Raw genomic sequence first — 18,129 nt, forward strand, 5'->3', positions numbered from 1 at the left:
TCCAATAGAAAAGTGGACAAAGGATCTAAACAGTTCATAGGAAAAAATACAAAGGGTCCTTAAATATAAGAAATGCTCAATCATGCTCATATTAAGAGATGCAATTTAAATTATTCCAAGACACCACTTCTCACCTATCAGACAGGCAAAAACACATCATTATTTTTATTGAGAAGGGTATGGGGGAAAGAACACCTTCATGTTGCCAGGGAGAATGCCGAGTGTCTAAGCACGGTGCAGGGAAACTTGCAGAATCTGGCAAAATGACAGACACATTTTTCTCTTTTTTTCCCCAGATTTTATTTATTTATCTTTAGAGGGGAAGGGAAGGAGAGAAATATATCAATGTATGGTTGCCTCTCGTAAGTCCCCCGCTGGGAACTGGCCTGCAACCCAGGCATGTGCCCTGACTGGGAATCGAACCGTGACCGTGTGGTTTGCAGGCCCGCACTCAATCCACTGAGCTACCCCAGCCAGGGCCGCATTTTTCTCTTAACCCAGCACTCATATCACTAAGACTCCGACCCAAAGATAGAATGGCAATAATAGGATGTACGCCCAAGGCTGTTCTTTGCATTGCTCTTTATGATGGAAAAAGACGGAAACAGCTCAGATGTCCATCAGTGGGGGAACTGGTTGGATAAACTACATGATGGACACCTATGCAGGTGAATGAAACATATAAAAGATCTCTAGACACACTATTCTCGAGTCATCTCCAGGATATATTGTGAGGTAAAGAAAGCAAGGTTCAAACAGCGTACTTAACAGAAGAGATCTGAGAGAAGGGGCAAGGGGGCTTTTGGAGTCCTGGTTATGTCCTATTTGTTGACCTGGGTGGCGGTTATGTGAGTTGTTTCTTTTGTGATAATTCATAAAGCTACACAGTTTAACCGTGCACTTTTCTGTAAGCATGTTGTACTTCAAAAAAAACACAATTTTAAAATCAATACATTTTAATCTCATTATAATCTCTGAAGATTCTTGGCCAAAGAAATGGATGTGGGGGGGGGGTGTTGTGTGTGTGTTATGTGTGTGTGAGAGCAGGGATGACAAAACCACCAAATGACGGGAATGTGTTAGGGCCCTGACTTCAACAAGCAGCGATTTTTTAAAAGCACATTTTTAGGCCATTGAGGAAATATGAATACAGACATGTTACTAGAGTATCAAAAGGATTTCTTGCTAATTTTGCTAAATGTGATAATGTATGAAAATGTTTTCTTCTTTTTTCAAGAGACGCATACTGAAGTATATGGGGTAAACAGACATAACATTGGGATTTGCTTTAGAATCCCACAGCTAAAAAAAGGTGGTGCGATATGCAAGGCTGACAAATTGTTGATAATTGCGGGGGTTGTGTGATACATAAGTGAAGGTTTCTGATATTTTCTACTTTGATGTGGGATTTAAAATTTTGTTTAAAATATTTTTAATTAGCCCTGGCTGGTGCGGTTCAGTGGATTGAGCGCTAGACTGCAAAGCAAAGGGTCGCCAGTTCAATTCCCAGTCAGGGCACATGCCTGAGCTGCAGGCCAGGTCCCCAGTAGGGGGCACGTGAGAGGCAACCACACACTGATGCTTCTCCCCCTCTCTTTCTCCCTCCCTTCCCCTCTGTCTAAAAATAAATAAATGTCTTTAACAATACATTTTTAATTAATCAAGTTGCGAAGGTCCCAGTCATAACAGCCTCTGAAGAGCTCTGAATACTTGGTCCTAATTTGTCTTTTCACTGAAACATGCATGCAACACTAACCCTTAGGACTCGGCTGTGACTATTCTTTATTCAACAAATATGTCTGAGCATCCACTCTGTGTTCAGTTTGAGATGTCTTGGGTTTGGCTGAAATATTCTCCAGAAAGACCAATGGTGTGATTAAGAGGGCTAGAACTTTCATCACCTCCCACTTCTGGGAGAGGGAGGGGACGAAGGTTGAGTTCCTCACTTATGGTCAATGACTTAATGAATTGTTCCTACGTAATGAAACCTCCATAAAAACTCTAAACAACACGGTTCGGAGAGCTCCTGCGTCAGCGGCCACACCGAGGGGCTTGAAGGGTGGCACTCCTAGAACAGCACGGAAGCTGCGCGCTGCTTCTTCCACAACCTGTTCCTGTGCATCTCTTTCATTTAGCTGTTCCTGAGTTGTATCCTTTATGATAAACCAGTAAAAGTATCTACTGCATCTTCCTGAGTCTTACGAGCTATTCTAGCAAATTACTGAACAGAGGAGAAGTTCATGAAAACTGATTGACAGTCAGTCAGAACCATGGGGTGTGGGGAGCTAGACTTGCCGTTGCGTGTCTGAAGCGCGGGCAGTCTTGAGGGACTGAGCCCTCAACCTGTGAGGTCTCGCGCTAACTCTGGGGAGTTAGTGTCCCGACTGACCTGAATTGTAGGGCCCCATTTGGAGTCTTCAGAGACGTGGAGATTTGCTTGGTGTCGACAAACCACGCCATTGGTGTCATAGTGAAATGTGTGACTACAGGAAGTTTTCTTTTACAGCAAATGCGGGAGCAGGCGCAGCTGGCTGGCAGACAGAGGACAGTGAAGTTCTGTCTCCTCATTCAAGGAGGAAGCAAGGTCATCAGCTAGGAGAAACAAAGGAGGGAGGGGTTTTCGAGACAGGAGAAAGTGCCAAATAACCTTTCAAGAAAAGAGGTCCAACCACTTAGGAAAACGGTGTGTCAGTTTCTTAAAAAGGTAAACGTACTCTTACCGCAGGACTCAGCCATTCGACTCCTAGGACTCTTCTCAAGAAAAACGGAAGCTTCTATCCCCACAAGTGTGTGTACATAAGTGTTTGTAGCAGCATGAATCATAATACTCCCCAAACTGGAAACCACGTGAATGACCATCAACAGGTGAACGGATAAACGTAATGTAACACAGCCATGCAATGAAACCCTTAGCAACAAAAGGAATAAACTATTGAAACACTTAGCAACATGGGACATTATGCCAAGTGACACAGCCAGGCACAAACAGCTGCATAATGCGTGACTGCATTTGTATGCAGTGGAATGGTGGAAGTGTCCTGAAACTGCATTATAGAGATGGTTGAACAACGGTATAAATTTACTAAAACTCACTGAGTTTCAAACTCATTTGAAACAGGTGGATTTTATGATATACCAATTGTGCCTTGATAAAGCATTTCAAAATCCACATAGGTTACAAATACAACTAATAGGGGACAATAATAAAACGGGAAATGAATGGGTTAGGGACACGTGACAGAAGGGCTGGGCAGCATGAGGGCCCACGTGGGTTTGCGGTCACGAGTACAAAGTGAGACCAGTCAGGGTTCGTGTTTTTCTCCACCCGCATTCAGCTGCCAGGGTGCAGCTGCAGAGGACAGCGGACTCCATGGGGTGGAAAAGACAGAAGAGAGCACACAGTGTGAGGGTGTGAGCACAGGAGCAGTGACAATGATGGGTGGGGGCTGGGCGGGGTGGTGGGCGTAGTGTGTTCTTGAGGGGGTAGGGACAGGGAGAAGGCGGTCAGCTTGGTGAGTTGTTGGGGCTGAGGTTGTTGGAGCAATAGCTTTGGAGGGAGCGCGCTGGAGAGATAGGAAGTGATGAGCGGACGGTGAGATACCTGCAACTGAAATTCTGTAGGGGCTGCAGTTTGGGGGCTGTCCCTCTCTGGGGATAGGTTATTCTCCCCAACTGGGTTGGGACCTCTGAGCTGCTACAGTCACCACTGTGTCCCCAGCACAAAGTCTAGGTGCAACCATGGGAAGGAAGGGGTGAGTGGACGACAAGATCGCTAGAGGGGAGGTTTCAAGAGGCCAGACACAAAGGATCATCTACCTGAATCTAGAAATCACCAAGAATTGTAGTGGGAGCAGCTTGCATGGCAGTGAGCCTGGAGCTAAAATAATGAAGTAAGCAACTTCGGGGTTGATAGAGTGGGGAACAAGAATGGGAGAAGGTGCTATAGTAGAAGCTTCAAAGTTAAGGGCTTAGGCAGGAGGCAGAGGGAATGGTTTAGAAGTGGCAAGGTGAGCAAGGAGAATCTTATCCCATGCCAGGCCCAGCGGGCATCAGGGCTGAGGAGGAGAACAACAAACCGCCCCTGCCTGGAAGGGCTTCGTGAAAGGCTTGTCTTCAGGAGACAGCGAGGTTACTGGTAGAGCAGGAAGGTGAAAGGAAGGTTCACACGGAGTTCAGGATACAGAGGGGTATTGGGAAAAGCCCTCAGTGCCTCCCCCATCCCAGCCTTAACCATTCTGCCTGTATCTTCTCCATTCCAGCCCTGGCCACTCTGGGCTGACGCTGTCTGGGGACGGGTCTGCCTCCCACACTGGACTGGCAGTTCCAGGAGGGCAGGACCTATGACTGTTTCAGTCAACATTGTGTCCCCAGCACAGACCGGAAGGCACGCACTAATCACTCAGCGCGGGTGTCAGTTTCAGGTCTGAGGAGCAAGTTAGCAGGTGAAACACCTCCAAGCCAGGAGCTGGGGCCAGAATTCCACAAACTGGAGCGGGCAACCTTACATCTGCACTGTACTTTGTACTCTGAAGCCCTTTGTATCTTTGTCCTTTAAGAAAAAAAAGCTTTCATTGGAAAGCAATCAGTAAAATCCATAAAAAGTGTGTAACATTATCCTGGTTGGAGCCATTTAAATAATAACACAGCTCCTAGAAATCCAGAATAGACTCAGTAGATTTTTCCATCTTAGCATTTAAACAGATTTTCAAGAATGATGCCCTGGCTGGTGGGACTCAGTGGACAAGAACCAGACTGCTAGCCAAGGGGTCACTGGTTTGATTCTCGGTCAGGGCCTGTGCCTGGGCTGCAGGCCAGGTCTCCAGTATGGGGTGCTTCAGTTGTGGCCACGCATTGGTGTTTCTCTCCCTCTCTTTCTCCCTCCCTCCCATCTCTGAAAATGGGTAAATGAAATCTTAAAAAAAAGAAAGAAAGAATGTTTCTGTGCTCTGGAACATCCTTCCCAGAGAACTCAAAACATACTGAGCACCCACTCTGTGTCAGGCCCTGTCTAGGTTTGGAGTGATAAGGCAGTGAAGGACCAGTGAATTCTCCTGGAGGCTCTTTGTAGCTTCTCATAGTAGCATTTGTTCTGCTTTGTGTAATAAATTTAAGCATGAATATTAATATTATAAAACTACAAAGCACTAAGTTCTCAATAAAGTATGCAAACTCTGCTCACTCCTCACTCGTTCCTCTCCCTGCATCCTGATCTTGTCCATTCTAGTTTTCTACCTGGTCCCTTATGAAAGACCCCTCCATGGTCTTTCTGTTCACACCCCTACTCCCCCACTGTTTCCTACCTGCAGCCAAAGTAACTCCATGTCAGATCACGGGTTTTTTTGTTTTCTGTTTTTCGGTGTTCTCACCACAGCGCAGCACAGGAGGCCCCACACAACGTGTCTTGTCATCTCTCTGCCTTCTGCCTCCGTCTCCTCCCACTCTTCCCCGCTCACACGCCTCAGTTTCTCAGTCCAACCCTCCTTACCTTACCTGCCTCGGGGCCTCTGCAACCTGTAATCTTCTTTCCCTGGATGTCCCTTCCGCCAAGCAAGTGCTTGCCTCACTCCTCACCTCCTTTAGCTTTTTGCTCAAGTCACCTGAAGCGTTTCTTGGCCACCCTATGAGAAATTTCACCCCTCTCCCAAGGATTCCTATCTCCCTTCTCTGCTGTTATCGTCTCCAAAAAGCATGATGGCCTTCTAACAGTCAACCCGTTTTATTAACTTGTTTGGTGTCTGCTTCCCCGTTAGAAAATGAGTTCCTGGAGAGTGGCGATTTGTGTATCCTGTTCACCGCTGTATTCCCAGCTCCTAGAACAGTGTCTAGGACGGACAGGCGCACAGTAAATGCTTTTCTAATCTATGAATGGGAGTCCAGAGTTGGTCCACGTTCTTGGGGTTGGAAATGGGTCAAGGAAAGCTTTTGAATGTAGACGAGGGGACCTTAGGGAGTTAACTAGAATTAGAGGAGTGCAGAGGGCACAGGACATGCGAAGGCCTAGGGATAAGCCTCGATTACAGGGTGCCCACATCGGTGAAGGGGGAAGCCGGATGTATAGCGTAGTGATCGCTGCACAAGCAAAGGTAGCGCAGAGATTAAAACTCCGCAGCCGGGAGAGAGCAGGATCCCGGGCAGGGCTGGGACTCCAATGGGCGGGGCTACGTGATTACGTCACACGCCGTACGTCGCCGTACGCGTGCGCTTCTTTCCACGTGCGAAAGCCCCGGACTCGTGGGGGCTCGGGCGCCGCAGAATCCTGAGCCGCGCAGCTCTGCGCTCGCCATGAAGCCAGGTGCGGAGTAGNGTTGGAAATAGGTCAAGGAAAGCTTTTGAATGTAGACGAGGGGACCTTAGGGAGTTAACTAGAATTAGAGGAGTGCAGAAGGCACAGGACATGCGAAGGCCTAGGGATAAGCCTCAATTACAGGGCGCCCACATCGGTGAAGGGGGAAGCAGGATGCATAGCGTAGTGATCGCTGCACAAGCAAAGGTAGCGCAGAGATTGAAACTCCGCAGCCGGGAGAGAGCAGGATCCCGGGCAGGGCTGGGACTCCAATGGGCGGGGCTACGTGATTACGTCACACGCCGTACGTCGCCGTACGCGTGCGCTTCTTTCCACGTGCGAAAGCCCCGGACTCGTGGGGGCTCGGGCGCCGCAGAATCCTGAGCCGCGCAGCTCTGCGCTCGCCATGAAGCCAGGTGCGGAGCGGGGTTGGGGGTCGGTTGTCAGGGACTGAGCCCCGGTGGGAATTGGGGTGCGGGGCCTTGGCCTGGGGGCAGGGGTTCCGAGACCCGGGTCCGGTATGGGGAAGGGGTCCTGGTTCAGTGTCGTTTGGGAGCGGGTCTTGATTCCGCCCTGTGATCGATCCTCAGCCTAGGGTTGGGTCTAGAGATTTGTGACTGGCTTCGGAGGGCACGGTCATGTGCCTAGTCTTTGGCGTGGGATTGGGGGGTCCTGAACTGAGATTCGTCTCAGTGAGGTTTTCATTAGGCTTTTGGATATTAGACCGGGGCTGCAGTCGGCGTTACTGACACCGAGTTTGGGCCTAGGCATTTGGGGTCGTGGCTGTCTGAGCGTGGGTTTGGGGGAATCTTTCTTGGTTTGGAGGTGTAGAATCTCCAGGCGTCTTCCCAGAGAATTCTAGAAAATCTTCCTAGTTGAGTCTAGAAAGCCCCCCGTTTGCCTCCCCGGCTGCCGCCGCCCTTGACCCTTCCCCTCCCCCAACCAGCTATCTTCTCGAGAGGGCTGGTGAGAGCGAAGACCCCTGCCGTGATTGTATGTGGTCCTCTGGTCCATCTTCCCGCTCTCTATTCTCCCAAGGGGGCGGGTCCCTGAGGATGGAGAGGCGGCCTGAGGCCTAGTTATTCTCAAATCCCATGTGAGGTGAAACTTCACAAGCCCAGGACCGGTTTAACGTGAGGTGGAGGAGGGAGGTAGTCACGGGGCATGAGTGCTTCTATTCGATTTTCCTTCCGCTTGATGAACCCATCCCATCGCCCTCACGGCGATGCTGAGAGCCCTGGCTTTGACAGCAGAAGGGCCTCAGGTCGAAGTTTTCATCCCGGCCCTGCTTCTTAACTTCCTGACCTTGGGCAAGTGGTTTCACCTCCCTGAGCTTCAGTTTTCTCTTCCATAAAATGGCCCCCGGCTACAACTTAGTAAGATGATGTTAAGAAAAAATAGCACTGGGTGGTAATCATTTTGCAATATAGAAGTGTATGAAATCAACAGGTGATTTCACTTTAAAACGTACACAATGTGATGTCCCAATTATATCTCAATAAAGTTGAAAAAATGACAGTGCTTGAAATATAATAGTATTGGCTGTAAGTGTTACCTTTATATTTCTTCTCAAGGGGAACAGATTAGGATCCTTATCCCTGAGGTCTCAGCTTTTCCTAAATCAGACTGCCTGCCTGCCTGCCTCCCTCCCTCCAGCTTGCTCCACTGGAGTTGGGGAAATCTCCCACTGTGACCAAAGGCATCTGGTTTTCCTTTTTAATTTTTCTTTTACTCCTCACCTGAGGAAATGTTTTTTAAATTGATTTAAGAGAGAGAGAAGGATGCCCTGGCTGGTGTAGCTCAGTGGATTGAGCATGGGCCTGAGAACCACACGATCTCGATTCGATTCCCAGTCAGGGCACATGCCTGGGTTGCAGGCCAGTTCCCGGCAGGGGACACACCAGAGGCAACCATATATTGATATTTCTCTCTCCTTCCTTTCCCCTCTAAAAATAAATAAATAAAATCTTTAAAAAAGAGAGAGAGAGAGAGAAGGAAGCATCAGTGTGACAGAGNTCAGTGGATTGAGCATGGGCCTGAGAACCACACGATCGTGATTCGATTCCCAGTCAGGGCACATGCCTGGGTTGCAGGCCAGTTCCCGGCAGGGGACACACCAGAGGCAACCATATATTGATATTTCTCTCTCCTTCCTTTCCCCTCTAAAAATAAATAAATAAAATCTTTAAAAAAGAGAGAGAGAGAGAGAAGGAAGCATCAGTGTGACAGAGAAACATCCACTGGTTGCCTCCCATATGTGCCCTGCCAGGGAACCTTTTGGTGTGTGGCACAATGCTCCAAGCAACTGAGCCACCTGGCCAGGGCGGCATCTGTTTTCTAGTACACGTTTTTTTTGTTTTGTTTTGTTTTGTTTAATACTTGCTTTTCTTTCAGCCTGTGGAGAGATGGGGTCATCTTGTGAGGGGGATTTGTGGATCCACGGCCCCGCCCAAGTTCTCTTTCTCTTCTTTACCTGGAGATCTGATGATGGAAGGGGTGGGAGGTGCTAGACTGTATCTACCACGGAGACCCTGGCAGCCTCCAGGCATTCTGTGGTCTAGTTTTCCCAGGAATGGAGTATGCACAGTCCTCCAGCCCTTTCCCTTACTGTGTTAGGATAGGAAGTTTGAGAAGTTGTCAGGAGTCAGCTCTCCAGTGGGGATTTTAGTCTAAATGAGAGGGGAAGCCTTTGGGAGAGTCTCAGCAGGGGTGTGGTGTCCGTCAGACTTGCTGTCAATCAGACCTGATTGACACTTTTTAAATGGGTCCTCTTCTGTGTGTGAAAGACTTTAGGGGAGCGAGAGTGGAAGCAGGCACGTCGGGAGGTCTGTTGCTCTGACCTACTAGGAGATGACGTGGCTTGGACCAGGCCAGTGGCAGTCAACCTGGCTGACAAATTACGATTGGGAATAGATTTTAAAGGCAGAGCCAACAGCTTGTATGTGGGTGCGAGAGAGGAGTAAGGGTGCTGGCGTGTGTGACTGGAAGGATGGAGTTGCCATTTTTGAGATGAGGAAGGCTGTGGGAGGGGAGCAGTTTTCAACCAGCAGGTCTGTAGGTCCCTCCACCCAAACCTTCTAGAAGTGTGTGCGAATGTGTGGTGTTTTTTTTTGTGAGGACTGGGCACTTTGTAAGAGCCCCAGGGCTTGAAATGGATTAAGATAGGTTTTGAGTATCTGGGACTGAAAGTTTACTCTTGTGCCCTCTGTACCCCATGCTGTGCCCCCACTTGCCAGGTCTCCCATACTGTCAGGCCTGCGCTAAGAGTCTTAGCCTAGTGGTTTGTCCCCTCAGTAGGAGGGAGCACTCCCTGCCTATTCAAACTGTGCTAGGCAATGAGTTAAGTGCTTTGTGTGCATCACGTCATTTAATCTTTTCAAGTCTGTGAGGTGGGCACTGTGTTATCTCCGTATCGCTGTCTTTGGGATGTTTCCAAGACTTCCAAGAACCTTGCCTCTCTCTAGGGTTGCAAATGAACTGCTCGAGGGGAGGAACCAGGGCTCTGGTCACCGTGTAATCACCTGCTTTTTGAATGAACAGAGTGGCCGCTTTCTCCATGAACCCAGAGGTTTAAGAGTCATCAGTTCTTAATACTTTGTGCCAGGTGTTGTGCAGGGTGCTGGGGATGCAGTGATAACCAAACAATTAAACATCCTTGTCCTTTTGGAGCTCGATTCTAATGGGAGAGGCAGGCAGTACTAATGTTAAGAATGCCATGGATGGCGATTGATAGGAAGAAAAAGAGAACGGGGTAAAGGCTGCGTAGCCAGAGAAGGCCCTTTTGAGGAAGGAAGATTTGTGAGAGACCTGAGCGCAGTGAAGGAGTGGGTGAGCCGAGCAGATGTCCACAGGGGCCAGGCCGTGGGAACAGAAGGTGTTAAAGGTTGAGAAGCTAGACAGTGAATTCTTGGGGAGGAAGAGCGTGTTCGCGGCATAGAGAGAGTGAGGTCAGAAAAATCGGCAGAAGGCAGGGCCCTGTGATGGCGGGAGTCAGTTTGGGCTGCACATTAGGGTAACCTGGGCAACATGGGAAAGCCGCCCTACCTCAGGCAATTACAAAAGAGTGTCTACGTTCTGGGGATTAGCCAAAGGTGAGACACACTGTTTTAGGGCTTTGGGAGCCAGAAAAAGGAATTTTTTTCCCATTTGAATGTGATGGGAAATCACTGAAGGGATTTGGGAAGGGGGCTGATGGGATCTGGTGCCCTGTTTTAAGAAGGGCATCACTGGGCCCTGGTCTGGTTGTTCAGCTGGGTGGGGTATCCTCCCAGCACACGAAGGTTGTGGGCTTGTTCCCTAGTCAGGGCACATCCAAGAATCAAGCAATGAATGCATGAATAAGTGGAACAGCAAATGGATGTTTCTCTCTCCCTTCTCTCTCTCTAAATCAATATAAATCAGTAAGATAAATAAAGTAAGGTATCACTAGCTGCCACACAGACAGTAGAGAGAGGTGAGGAGAAAAGGTAAGGAACTCTCAGTTACGTGTAGGAGTTTTGACACTGTTAATTGTGAAGGATCAAATTAGGAGTAGCCATTAAAAACTTGTGCACGTTCATCTTCAACACCATTAAGATGCACAAAGCTTTCATAGATAGGATGGACTCTTTACAAAAACTTAAGCAAGTTTGCTGTTGAATAGTTTATAATGATTAGGTCCGATCGTTTTAAATCAGCAGTTTTATAATTGGCGGCTTTCTCTCACTGTTACTGTTGGGGCAGTTTCAAGAGCTTTTGAAACTCTCAGAAGTCAGATATCGCCCTGGCTGGTGTAGCTCAGTGGATTGAGCGCGGGCCTGCGAACCAGACGATCGATCGTGGTTTGATTCCCAGTCAGGGCACATGCCTGGGTTGCAGGCCAGTTCCCAGCAGGGGACTCATAAGAGGCAACCATACATTGACATTTCTCTCCTTCTCTCCTTCCCTTCCCCTCTAAGGATAAATAAAGTCTTAAAAAAAGAAGAATACTTAAAAAAAAAAAAAAAGAAATCAGATATCACGTCTGTTAGCACCGGGAGAACTCTGTTCGCTTCAGACATTGTTTTGTGCTCAGTGAGGACTGTTCGCACTGTCCCAAAGTGATGAAAATGAAGTCTCTGAATCTTTCTTCCCTCCCCCCCCTTAAACTTTCCATCTTGTTCACAAACCCTAAACTCCTCACAGACTGTTGCCTGTCTGTAAAGCACAGTTTGTTTTATTTTTCCCTTCTTTTTTTCCCCCTGAGCTGGCAAAGAGTTTTGCGGTTTTGAAAGTAGGAGATCAGTTAGCGGGAAAGATGTCGCACTGTGCTCCTCTCTGTTTAGACGCTGGCATTTTTGTTCCAGACACAAGGTCGGGTGTGGGAAGACATTTCCAGGGTCTCGGGAACCTACTGCCATGGTGGACACACACACTCAGCGTTTGGCAGACTAGTTACTATTGAAAATAGAATGGGTTTTGTCAATCTGCCATCCATCCGAGAAGAATGGGATATTGACAGTAACCTCCATCTACCTATGCACGCCTCCCCTGTCCTAACCCCCTAGTTTCTCCCTCCCATTGCCCAGCGTCATAAGTTTGGCATTTATCATTCTCTTGCTTCTTTGGGGATGAGGGTGGGACACGGGTTGCCGCACATGCCACCGCAGCATAGCGTTGTTTCATATCGCACTTCGTAAAAGGGATGTTATGTTGGATGTGGTTTCCTTGGACTTGCTTTGTCACTTAGCACTTTGATTTAACTGTGGGTCCTTTTTACTTTGATCGTGACTGTCATGCCCCCCCCCTTTGTTTTTGGTCCATTGTGCCAGTGGACATTTGTGTTAGTCCCGATTTTTCTGCTGCTGTGGACATTCATGGGTGTGCCTCCTGGTACACCTTTCTCCGTTTTCTCTCCTGAGTAGAATTGTGAGGTGTAGCAGTAACTTTTCCAGCTTCATTGCTCTGATTCCTGTTTTTGTTTCCACCACAGGTTTCAGCCCCCGTGGGGGTGGCTTCGGTGGCCGAGGGGGCTTTGGTGACCGTGGAGGTCGAGGTGGGGGCCGCGGTGGCTTTGGTGGGGGCCGAGGTGGCTTTGGTGGGGGCCGAGGTCGTGGTGGAGGCTTCAGAGGCCGTGGACGAGGAGGTGGAGGAGGAGGAAGAGGTGAGTGAGACGGGGGAGGAGGCTTCCCCTGGGCTTGAGCATGGGAGAGGGAAGGGATGCGGGGTCTCCCCCTCTCATTGCATCCCTACCTTGTAGGTGGCGGGTTCCAGTCTGGTGGCAGCCGGGGTCGTGGTCGGGGAGGAAAAAGAGGAAATCAGTCAGGGAAAAATGTGATGGTGGAACCTCACCGGCATGAGGGTGAGTGAGGAAGGCGGAAAACCTGCCGAGGGTGGGGTGGGGTGGGGTGGGGTGGGGTGGGGCAGGGCCCAGAGTCCTCACTGCTGCCCTGATCCCTTCACCCAGGTGTTTTCATTTGTCGAGGAAAGGAAGATGCACTGGTCACCAAGAATCTGGTCCCTGGAGAATCGGTTTATGGAGAGAAGAGAGTCTCGATCTCAGTGAGGCCTGGGCCCCTCGCAAAGCCGCCAGGCCCCCCCCCCCCCCCCCCCCCCCCCCCCCCCCCNCCCCCCCCCCCCCCCCCAGCTGCCGTTGTAACCAGCAATGTGGTCTCCCTGCCTCCACCACGTGCCCTCCCCAGGACAGCCAGGGCATCATCTTAACACATGAGTCAGATCGTGCACACCTCTCCCCAAGCTTCTGTGACTCTTGTTGCCTTTCAGTTAATGTTCCAAGTGTGACCCAGGAGACCCTGCCCATTCTGGCCTCCCCGCCCACTGCCTGGCCTCACCTCCTCCCATTTTCCTCCTGATTGACTATCTTCCAGCCCATGGATCTTGTGCGGTTCTCTCTGCCTGCCGTGCTCTTCTCTCAGCTCTGTGTGGGGCTGGTTCCCTCTCATCACCCGCATCTCTGGTTAGGCACCACCTTGCCTTTCTTGAAGGCCACCTTACTCCACCCTGTCTGTCAAAAACAGCCCTCACCACCGCTCCCCTGTCCTGTAAGCCCATGTCATTTTCTTTATGGCCAGGCACACTCCTGCCTCAGGGCCATTCTGCTGCCTTTTCTGCTGCCTATGGCGAGCTTCCCCCCAAATAACCTGAGTGGCCCCTCACCTCCTTCAGGTCTCCACTTGACTCTTCCCTGGCTGCCCTTTCTCATTTGCATCTGTCCCTGGCCCTGCTCCGTGTACTTCACAACTACTTTCCTGGCTTGGTCCTTTCTCCTTAGCTCCTGTCACCTCTCTCTGTCCGTGTGTGTGTTCGCAAGTTCATTGCATCCTTGCTCTTTCGGGGCAGGGGTCTTTGTCTCGTGCACTGTGTATCCCGGTGCTGCTGCAGGTCTGCACACAGCATGTGCTGGCACCGCAGATGCTGTGGAATGAATGCATAGAGCTTGCCGTTATCTGGTAGGATCTTGTCTGTGTTTATTGTCTGTTGCTGCCCCCTTTCCCTGAGTCGGTAACTTCCATGAGAGGGCAGACACTGCATCTGTCGTGGCCGTTGAAACGTACCCACATTTGATCCTTGTATGATGATCGAGTCCCTTTGAGGGCCCTAGGGGGAAGGGCAGTGGAGACTTGCAGAAGAGTCTGGCACTGACTGCCATCCCCATCTCTCTGGCCCAGGAGGGAGATGACAAAGTTGAGTACCGTGCCTGGAACCCCTTCCGCTCCAAGCTGGCAGCAGCCATCCTGGGCGGTGTGGACCAGATCCACATCAAGCCAGGGGCCAAGGTGCTCTACCTCGGGGCTGCCTCAGGCACCACCGTCTCCCACGTCTCCGACATTGTAGGCCCGGTGAGTGGAGGGAGGTGTGGGGGTTGGATATGAGTGAAGGCTGGTGGGTAGGTGGGAGGAAGAGGAAGGTTGCTTCCTCTGCCCTGTACTGCTTGGCAGGAGCTAGGCCCCTTTCTCTCAGAGCTCCTGTGAGAAAAATGAGCAGCTTGAATCTGAAACCTCACTCAGCATCACTCCTGAGTCCTTGGCCCACCGGGAAAGGGGCCTGGGCATTGGGGTAACCAGTTAGCCAGGCGCAGAATCAAGTGTATAGATACCAAACTACCTGATTCGGTTGCCCTCTTAAAAAAAAATTATGCCCCCATAATCTGGTTTTCTGGTTACTCTTGAAAGAACAGGGGATCTCAGTTTCTGGGCCTGCATTTCTGCGTGGCTCTACGCCCTATAGAGGGAATCTGTGCTTCTGACTTTGTGACCTCTAGCCCATCTGCATAACTATAGACTAAACCTGAGGCTGTGCTGGGTTAGGCTGTGTTTAACAGTGAAGAGGCTTTCAGCAATGTATTTAATCTGTCCAAGCCTCAGTTTACTCCTCTGGAAGATAGAGTTGCTGCGAGGTAAACAATTTAATTCCTGTAAAGTGCTTAGACCAATGCCCGGCCTGCTGCGAATACTCTTAGCTGTTAAGATTTCATCTCTCTGCCCTACCTTCCTGGTTTGAAGTCTATACTGGGGGCCTGGGCTTCCCAGTCAGGCAGAGTGGGAGCGAATAACCCTTGGCCTGTGGCGTCCTGTCTCTGGGCCTCGGTTTATTCCTCTGTAAAGTGGACATAATAACAACAGTTGTTAACTGGCTGGGTTTCAATTTGGGGGTTTGCAGAAATGCTTCCTACAATGTGTGGGCCCAGAGTAGATGCTCCATACATGAAAACTAGTATCGTTGTCATTATTATTTAATTTATTTTTTTTAGGACGGTCTGGTCTATGCAGTTGAGTTCTCCCACCGCTCTGGCCGTGACCTCATTAACTTGGCCAAGAAGAGGACGAACATTATTCCCGTCATTGAAGATGCTCGGCACCCGCACAAATACCGCATGCTCATTGGTGAGGGATTCGAGGGTCGGCCCAGGTGGGGTAAGACAGTCCTCTCCAGGTTTCCTGGAAGAGGTCAGAGCTCTGATTCAGATGGAATTGGAACGGATGAGGCAGCCTCTTGAGTCTGCAGGAATGAAAATGGTGGGGTGAGCCAGGTATAGCTAGTGGTCCTGCTTCAGGATCTCAGACATCTGGCACCTTCAGAGGGCTGGCCTCTTCTCCACTGATCTCGGGGCCCTCTCCCTAGGCCGCCCCACACTCCCTGTCTCCCTATAAAATTTGGAACTGTTACACTGGCCCTGGCTTATGCATAAAAGCCTCCTTCAGAGGTCCTCATTGTCATTGTCTGGCCAGAGCACAACCCAGATAGCACAGAATGTGGCCTGGACTGGAGGAGCCCATTGTGGATATCAGTGACTCTGATTTTTTTTAAAAAATTCAGAAGCAACTGGCTGGTGTAGCTCAGTGGATTGAGCGCGGGCCTGCAAACCAGAGGATCGCGGTTCGATTCCCAGTCAGGGCACATACCCGGGTTGCAGGCCAGTTCCCTGCAGGTCAACTCCCAGCAGGGGACGCATGAAAGGCAACCATACATTGATGTTTCTCTCCCTCTCTCCTTCCCCTCTAAAAGATAAATAAATAAATTTAAAAAAAATTTCAGAAGCAAAATGTAAAAATGGAATGCTTTATAAGTCACCCTCTGAGGTTACATGAACAATTTTTTTTAAGATTTTATTTATTTATCTTTAGAGGGGAAGGGAAGGAGAGGAGAGAAATATCAATGCATGGTTATCTCTCATAAGTCCCCTGCTGGGAACTGGCCTGCAACCCAGGCATGTGCCCTGACTGGGAATCGAACCTCGATCATGTGGTTCGCAGGCCTGCGATCCATCCACTGAGCTATACCAGCCAGGGCTACATGAACAATTTGATGTCTGGTTTTCCTGATCTAAAAAAGTCAGTTCCATTACACCATCTTTTAATTTTTTTTAAGGATTATTCACTGCCTTTTTAAGGCAGTATGATTTTTTTGTAATCGTACTGTCTTAAAAATATTCCTTTGCATTGTGTTTTTTTCTTTCTGTGAGTTTTTCCCATACACTCACACCCTTTGTCATGCAGATTATTTTTATCTGACAGTCCTGCAGACACCCCTGCCTATAAGTGGTCACCTTTACTTGCCTTTGGATGGTGTGTCTGTCTCCCCTTGTCCCCGCTCCTCTCCCCTCCCCTCCCCAGACCTGGGAATGTCTGGAGAGCAGGGTCCAGGTCTGACTCGTCCTTCATTCCCCCACACCCGGCCCCAGGGCGGGCCACAGAGTAGGTGGCAGCCATGGTTTACAGGTGGCGTGAATGAATGGTGTGACTAGATTTCTTGGGCTCCCAGTGGAAGGTGAGGGATCGGTGGTGGGGGAGTGAGACCGGAGGCAGGGAAGACTCCTTCACCAGGAATCCACAGGCCCCAGGAGGAGCTGGGAAGATGCAGTGGGCCCAGCTTTTAACTGCCACTTCTTTCTCCCCAGCAATGGTGGATGTGATCTTTGCCGATGTGGCCCAGCCAGACCAGACCCGGATTGTAGCCCTAAATGCCCACACCTTCCTACGTAATGGAGGGCACTTTGTGATTTCCATTAAGGTGCGGGGCTTGGAGGAGTCTAAGATGGGGTGGGGTGCTCATATCTTGTCTATCGTTTAACTGCCAAGCAGCCAGTCAAAACAAGGGAACCTTCATCCCCCCCAATCCAGTCATTCTGTTCTCAGCCTTTATCCCTCCTCGGCTTCCTACAAGCCATCCCCTGGCCCAAGTCAAATAACACGTGATGAAAAGTATCTGCAAAACTAGAAGCTTTGGATTTAAAGAGGCAATAGAATGTAGTAGTCAAGTACATGATCACAGAGTCTGACAATTCGAGTTTGAATTCCCACTCACTGCGTGACTTTGAGTAGTTAACTTGTGTGCCTATTTTCTTCACTTGTAAAATAGAAATATTAGTCCTATTTTTTTTAGTATCTGTGTAAGGATTAAATTTATCAATATATGTGACATGTTTAGAATAGAGCCTGGTGTAGAATAAATACTAGATGCATGCTAGGTGCATTTTAAAAAATGTTTTATTTTGAAATACTGAGAAAACTGCTGTGTGCCATCCAACCAAATTCACCATTTTGTTAGCTTTTTGCTACATTTGTTTTCCTGTTCCCAGCTGCATTATTGTTGAGGAAACAGAAGAGAAAAAAAAAACCTGAATGTAAAATTCAGGGCTGGCTTTTGAAGGATACCTGTTCCAAACCCAGACCAAAGTGAAAGTTGCCAAAACCTGAGTTTTGCCCTTTCCAGTAAAAATAAGTACTGATGTAAAGAGCCCAGAAAAGGGTAAATAGCCCAAAGCCTTGCTGCAGACTTCAAACCCTCTCCCCTCTGCAGGCCAATTGCATCGATTCCACAGCCTCTGCCGAGGCGGTGTTCGCCTCTGAAGTGAAAAAGATGCAGCAGGAGAACATGAAGCCCCAGGAGCAGTTGACTTTAGAGCCCTATGAAAGAGACCACGCTGTAGTCGTGGGTGTGTACAGGTGAGCCTGGGACTCAGTACTCCTTCAGGGCTGATGTCTCTGACCCCTGCACCCAGAGCCACATGGGTCAGTACTTGTTAGGCAAGCTGCTAAAGTGGTGACAGTCTCCTTCCTCTCACAGGCCTCCCCCCAAGGTGAAGAATTGAAGTCCAGCGCGCCATCTGGATTGCGAGAGATTGTGTTGCTACTGTTACACGTGTTTTTCTATTAAAAGACTCATCATTCCTTCTGCTCTGTTTCTGCTGCTGATTGCTTGGCGACTTCTGTTGACAACAGGGCGAATGCGCCCTTAGTTAACTTGCGTGGCGGTGGGGGTGCAAGCTCTTCAATGCAGCGCAACCTCCTTTCTTAGCAGCCTTTTGTATTGTCCTTACCCGCCTGTCGCCTCTTGGGCGGGGTTGGTAGCTCACTGCGCATGTGTAC

At 49.4% G+C, this 18,129-nt stretch overlaps 1 protein-coding gene across 2 annotated transcripts; it reads left to right on the forward strand.

The window, feature by feature from the left end:
• Window positions 1-6,194: 6,194 nt before the first annotated feature.
• FBL (fibrillarin rRNA 2'-O-methyltransferase) lies at window positions 6,195-17,935 on the forward strand. Of its 2 annotated transcripts, none has more exons than XM_037047480.1 (9): window positions 6,195-6,292; window positions 12,234-12,404; window positions 12,501-12,602; window positions 12,708-12,802; window positions 13,930-14,100; window positions 15,012-15,144; window positions 16,659-16,771; window positions 17,561-17,706; window positions 17,828-17,935. In XM_037047480.1, exons 1-9 carry the CDS (start codon window positions 6,283-6,285, stop codon window positions 17,850-17,852), a joined length of 966 nt encoding a protein of 321 aa, XP_036903375.1. In that variant the 5' UTR covers window positions 6,195-6,282; the 3' UTR covers window positions 17,853-17,935. The 2 variants fall into 2 exon arrangements, with proteins under 2 accessions (XP_036903375.1, XP_036903376.1); XM_037047481.1 differs by lacking the exon at window positions 6,195-6,292 and adding an exon at window positions 6,594-6,699.
• The last annotated feature ends 194 nt before the right edge of the window (window positions 17,936-18,129 follow it).

Source organism: Sturnira hondurensis, unplaced genomic scaffold (assembly GCF_014824575.4).
Source record: "Sturnira hondurensis isolate 20B ecotype Veracruz unplaced genomic scaffold, ASM1482457v3 Scaffold0005791, whole genome shotgun sequence".
NCBI classification, from domain to species: Eukaryota; Metazoa; Chordata; class Mammalia; order Chiroptera; family Phyllostomidae; genus Sturnira; species Sturnira hondurensis.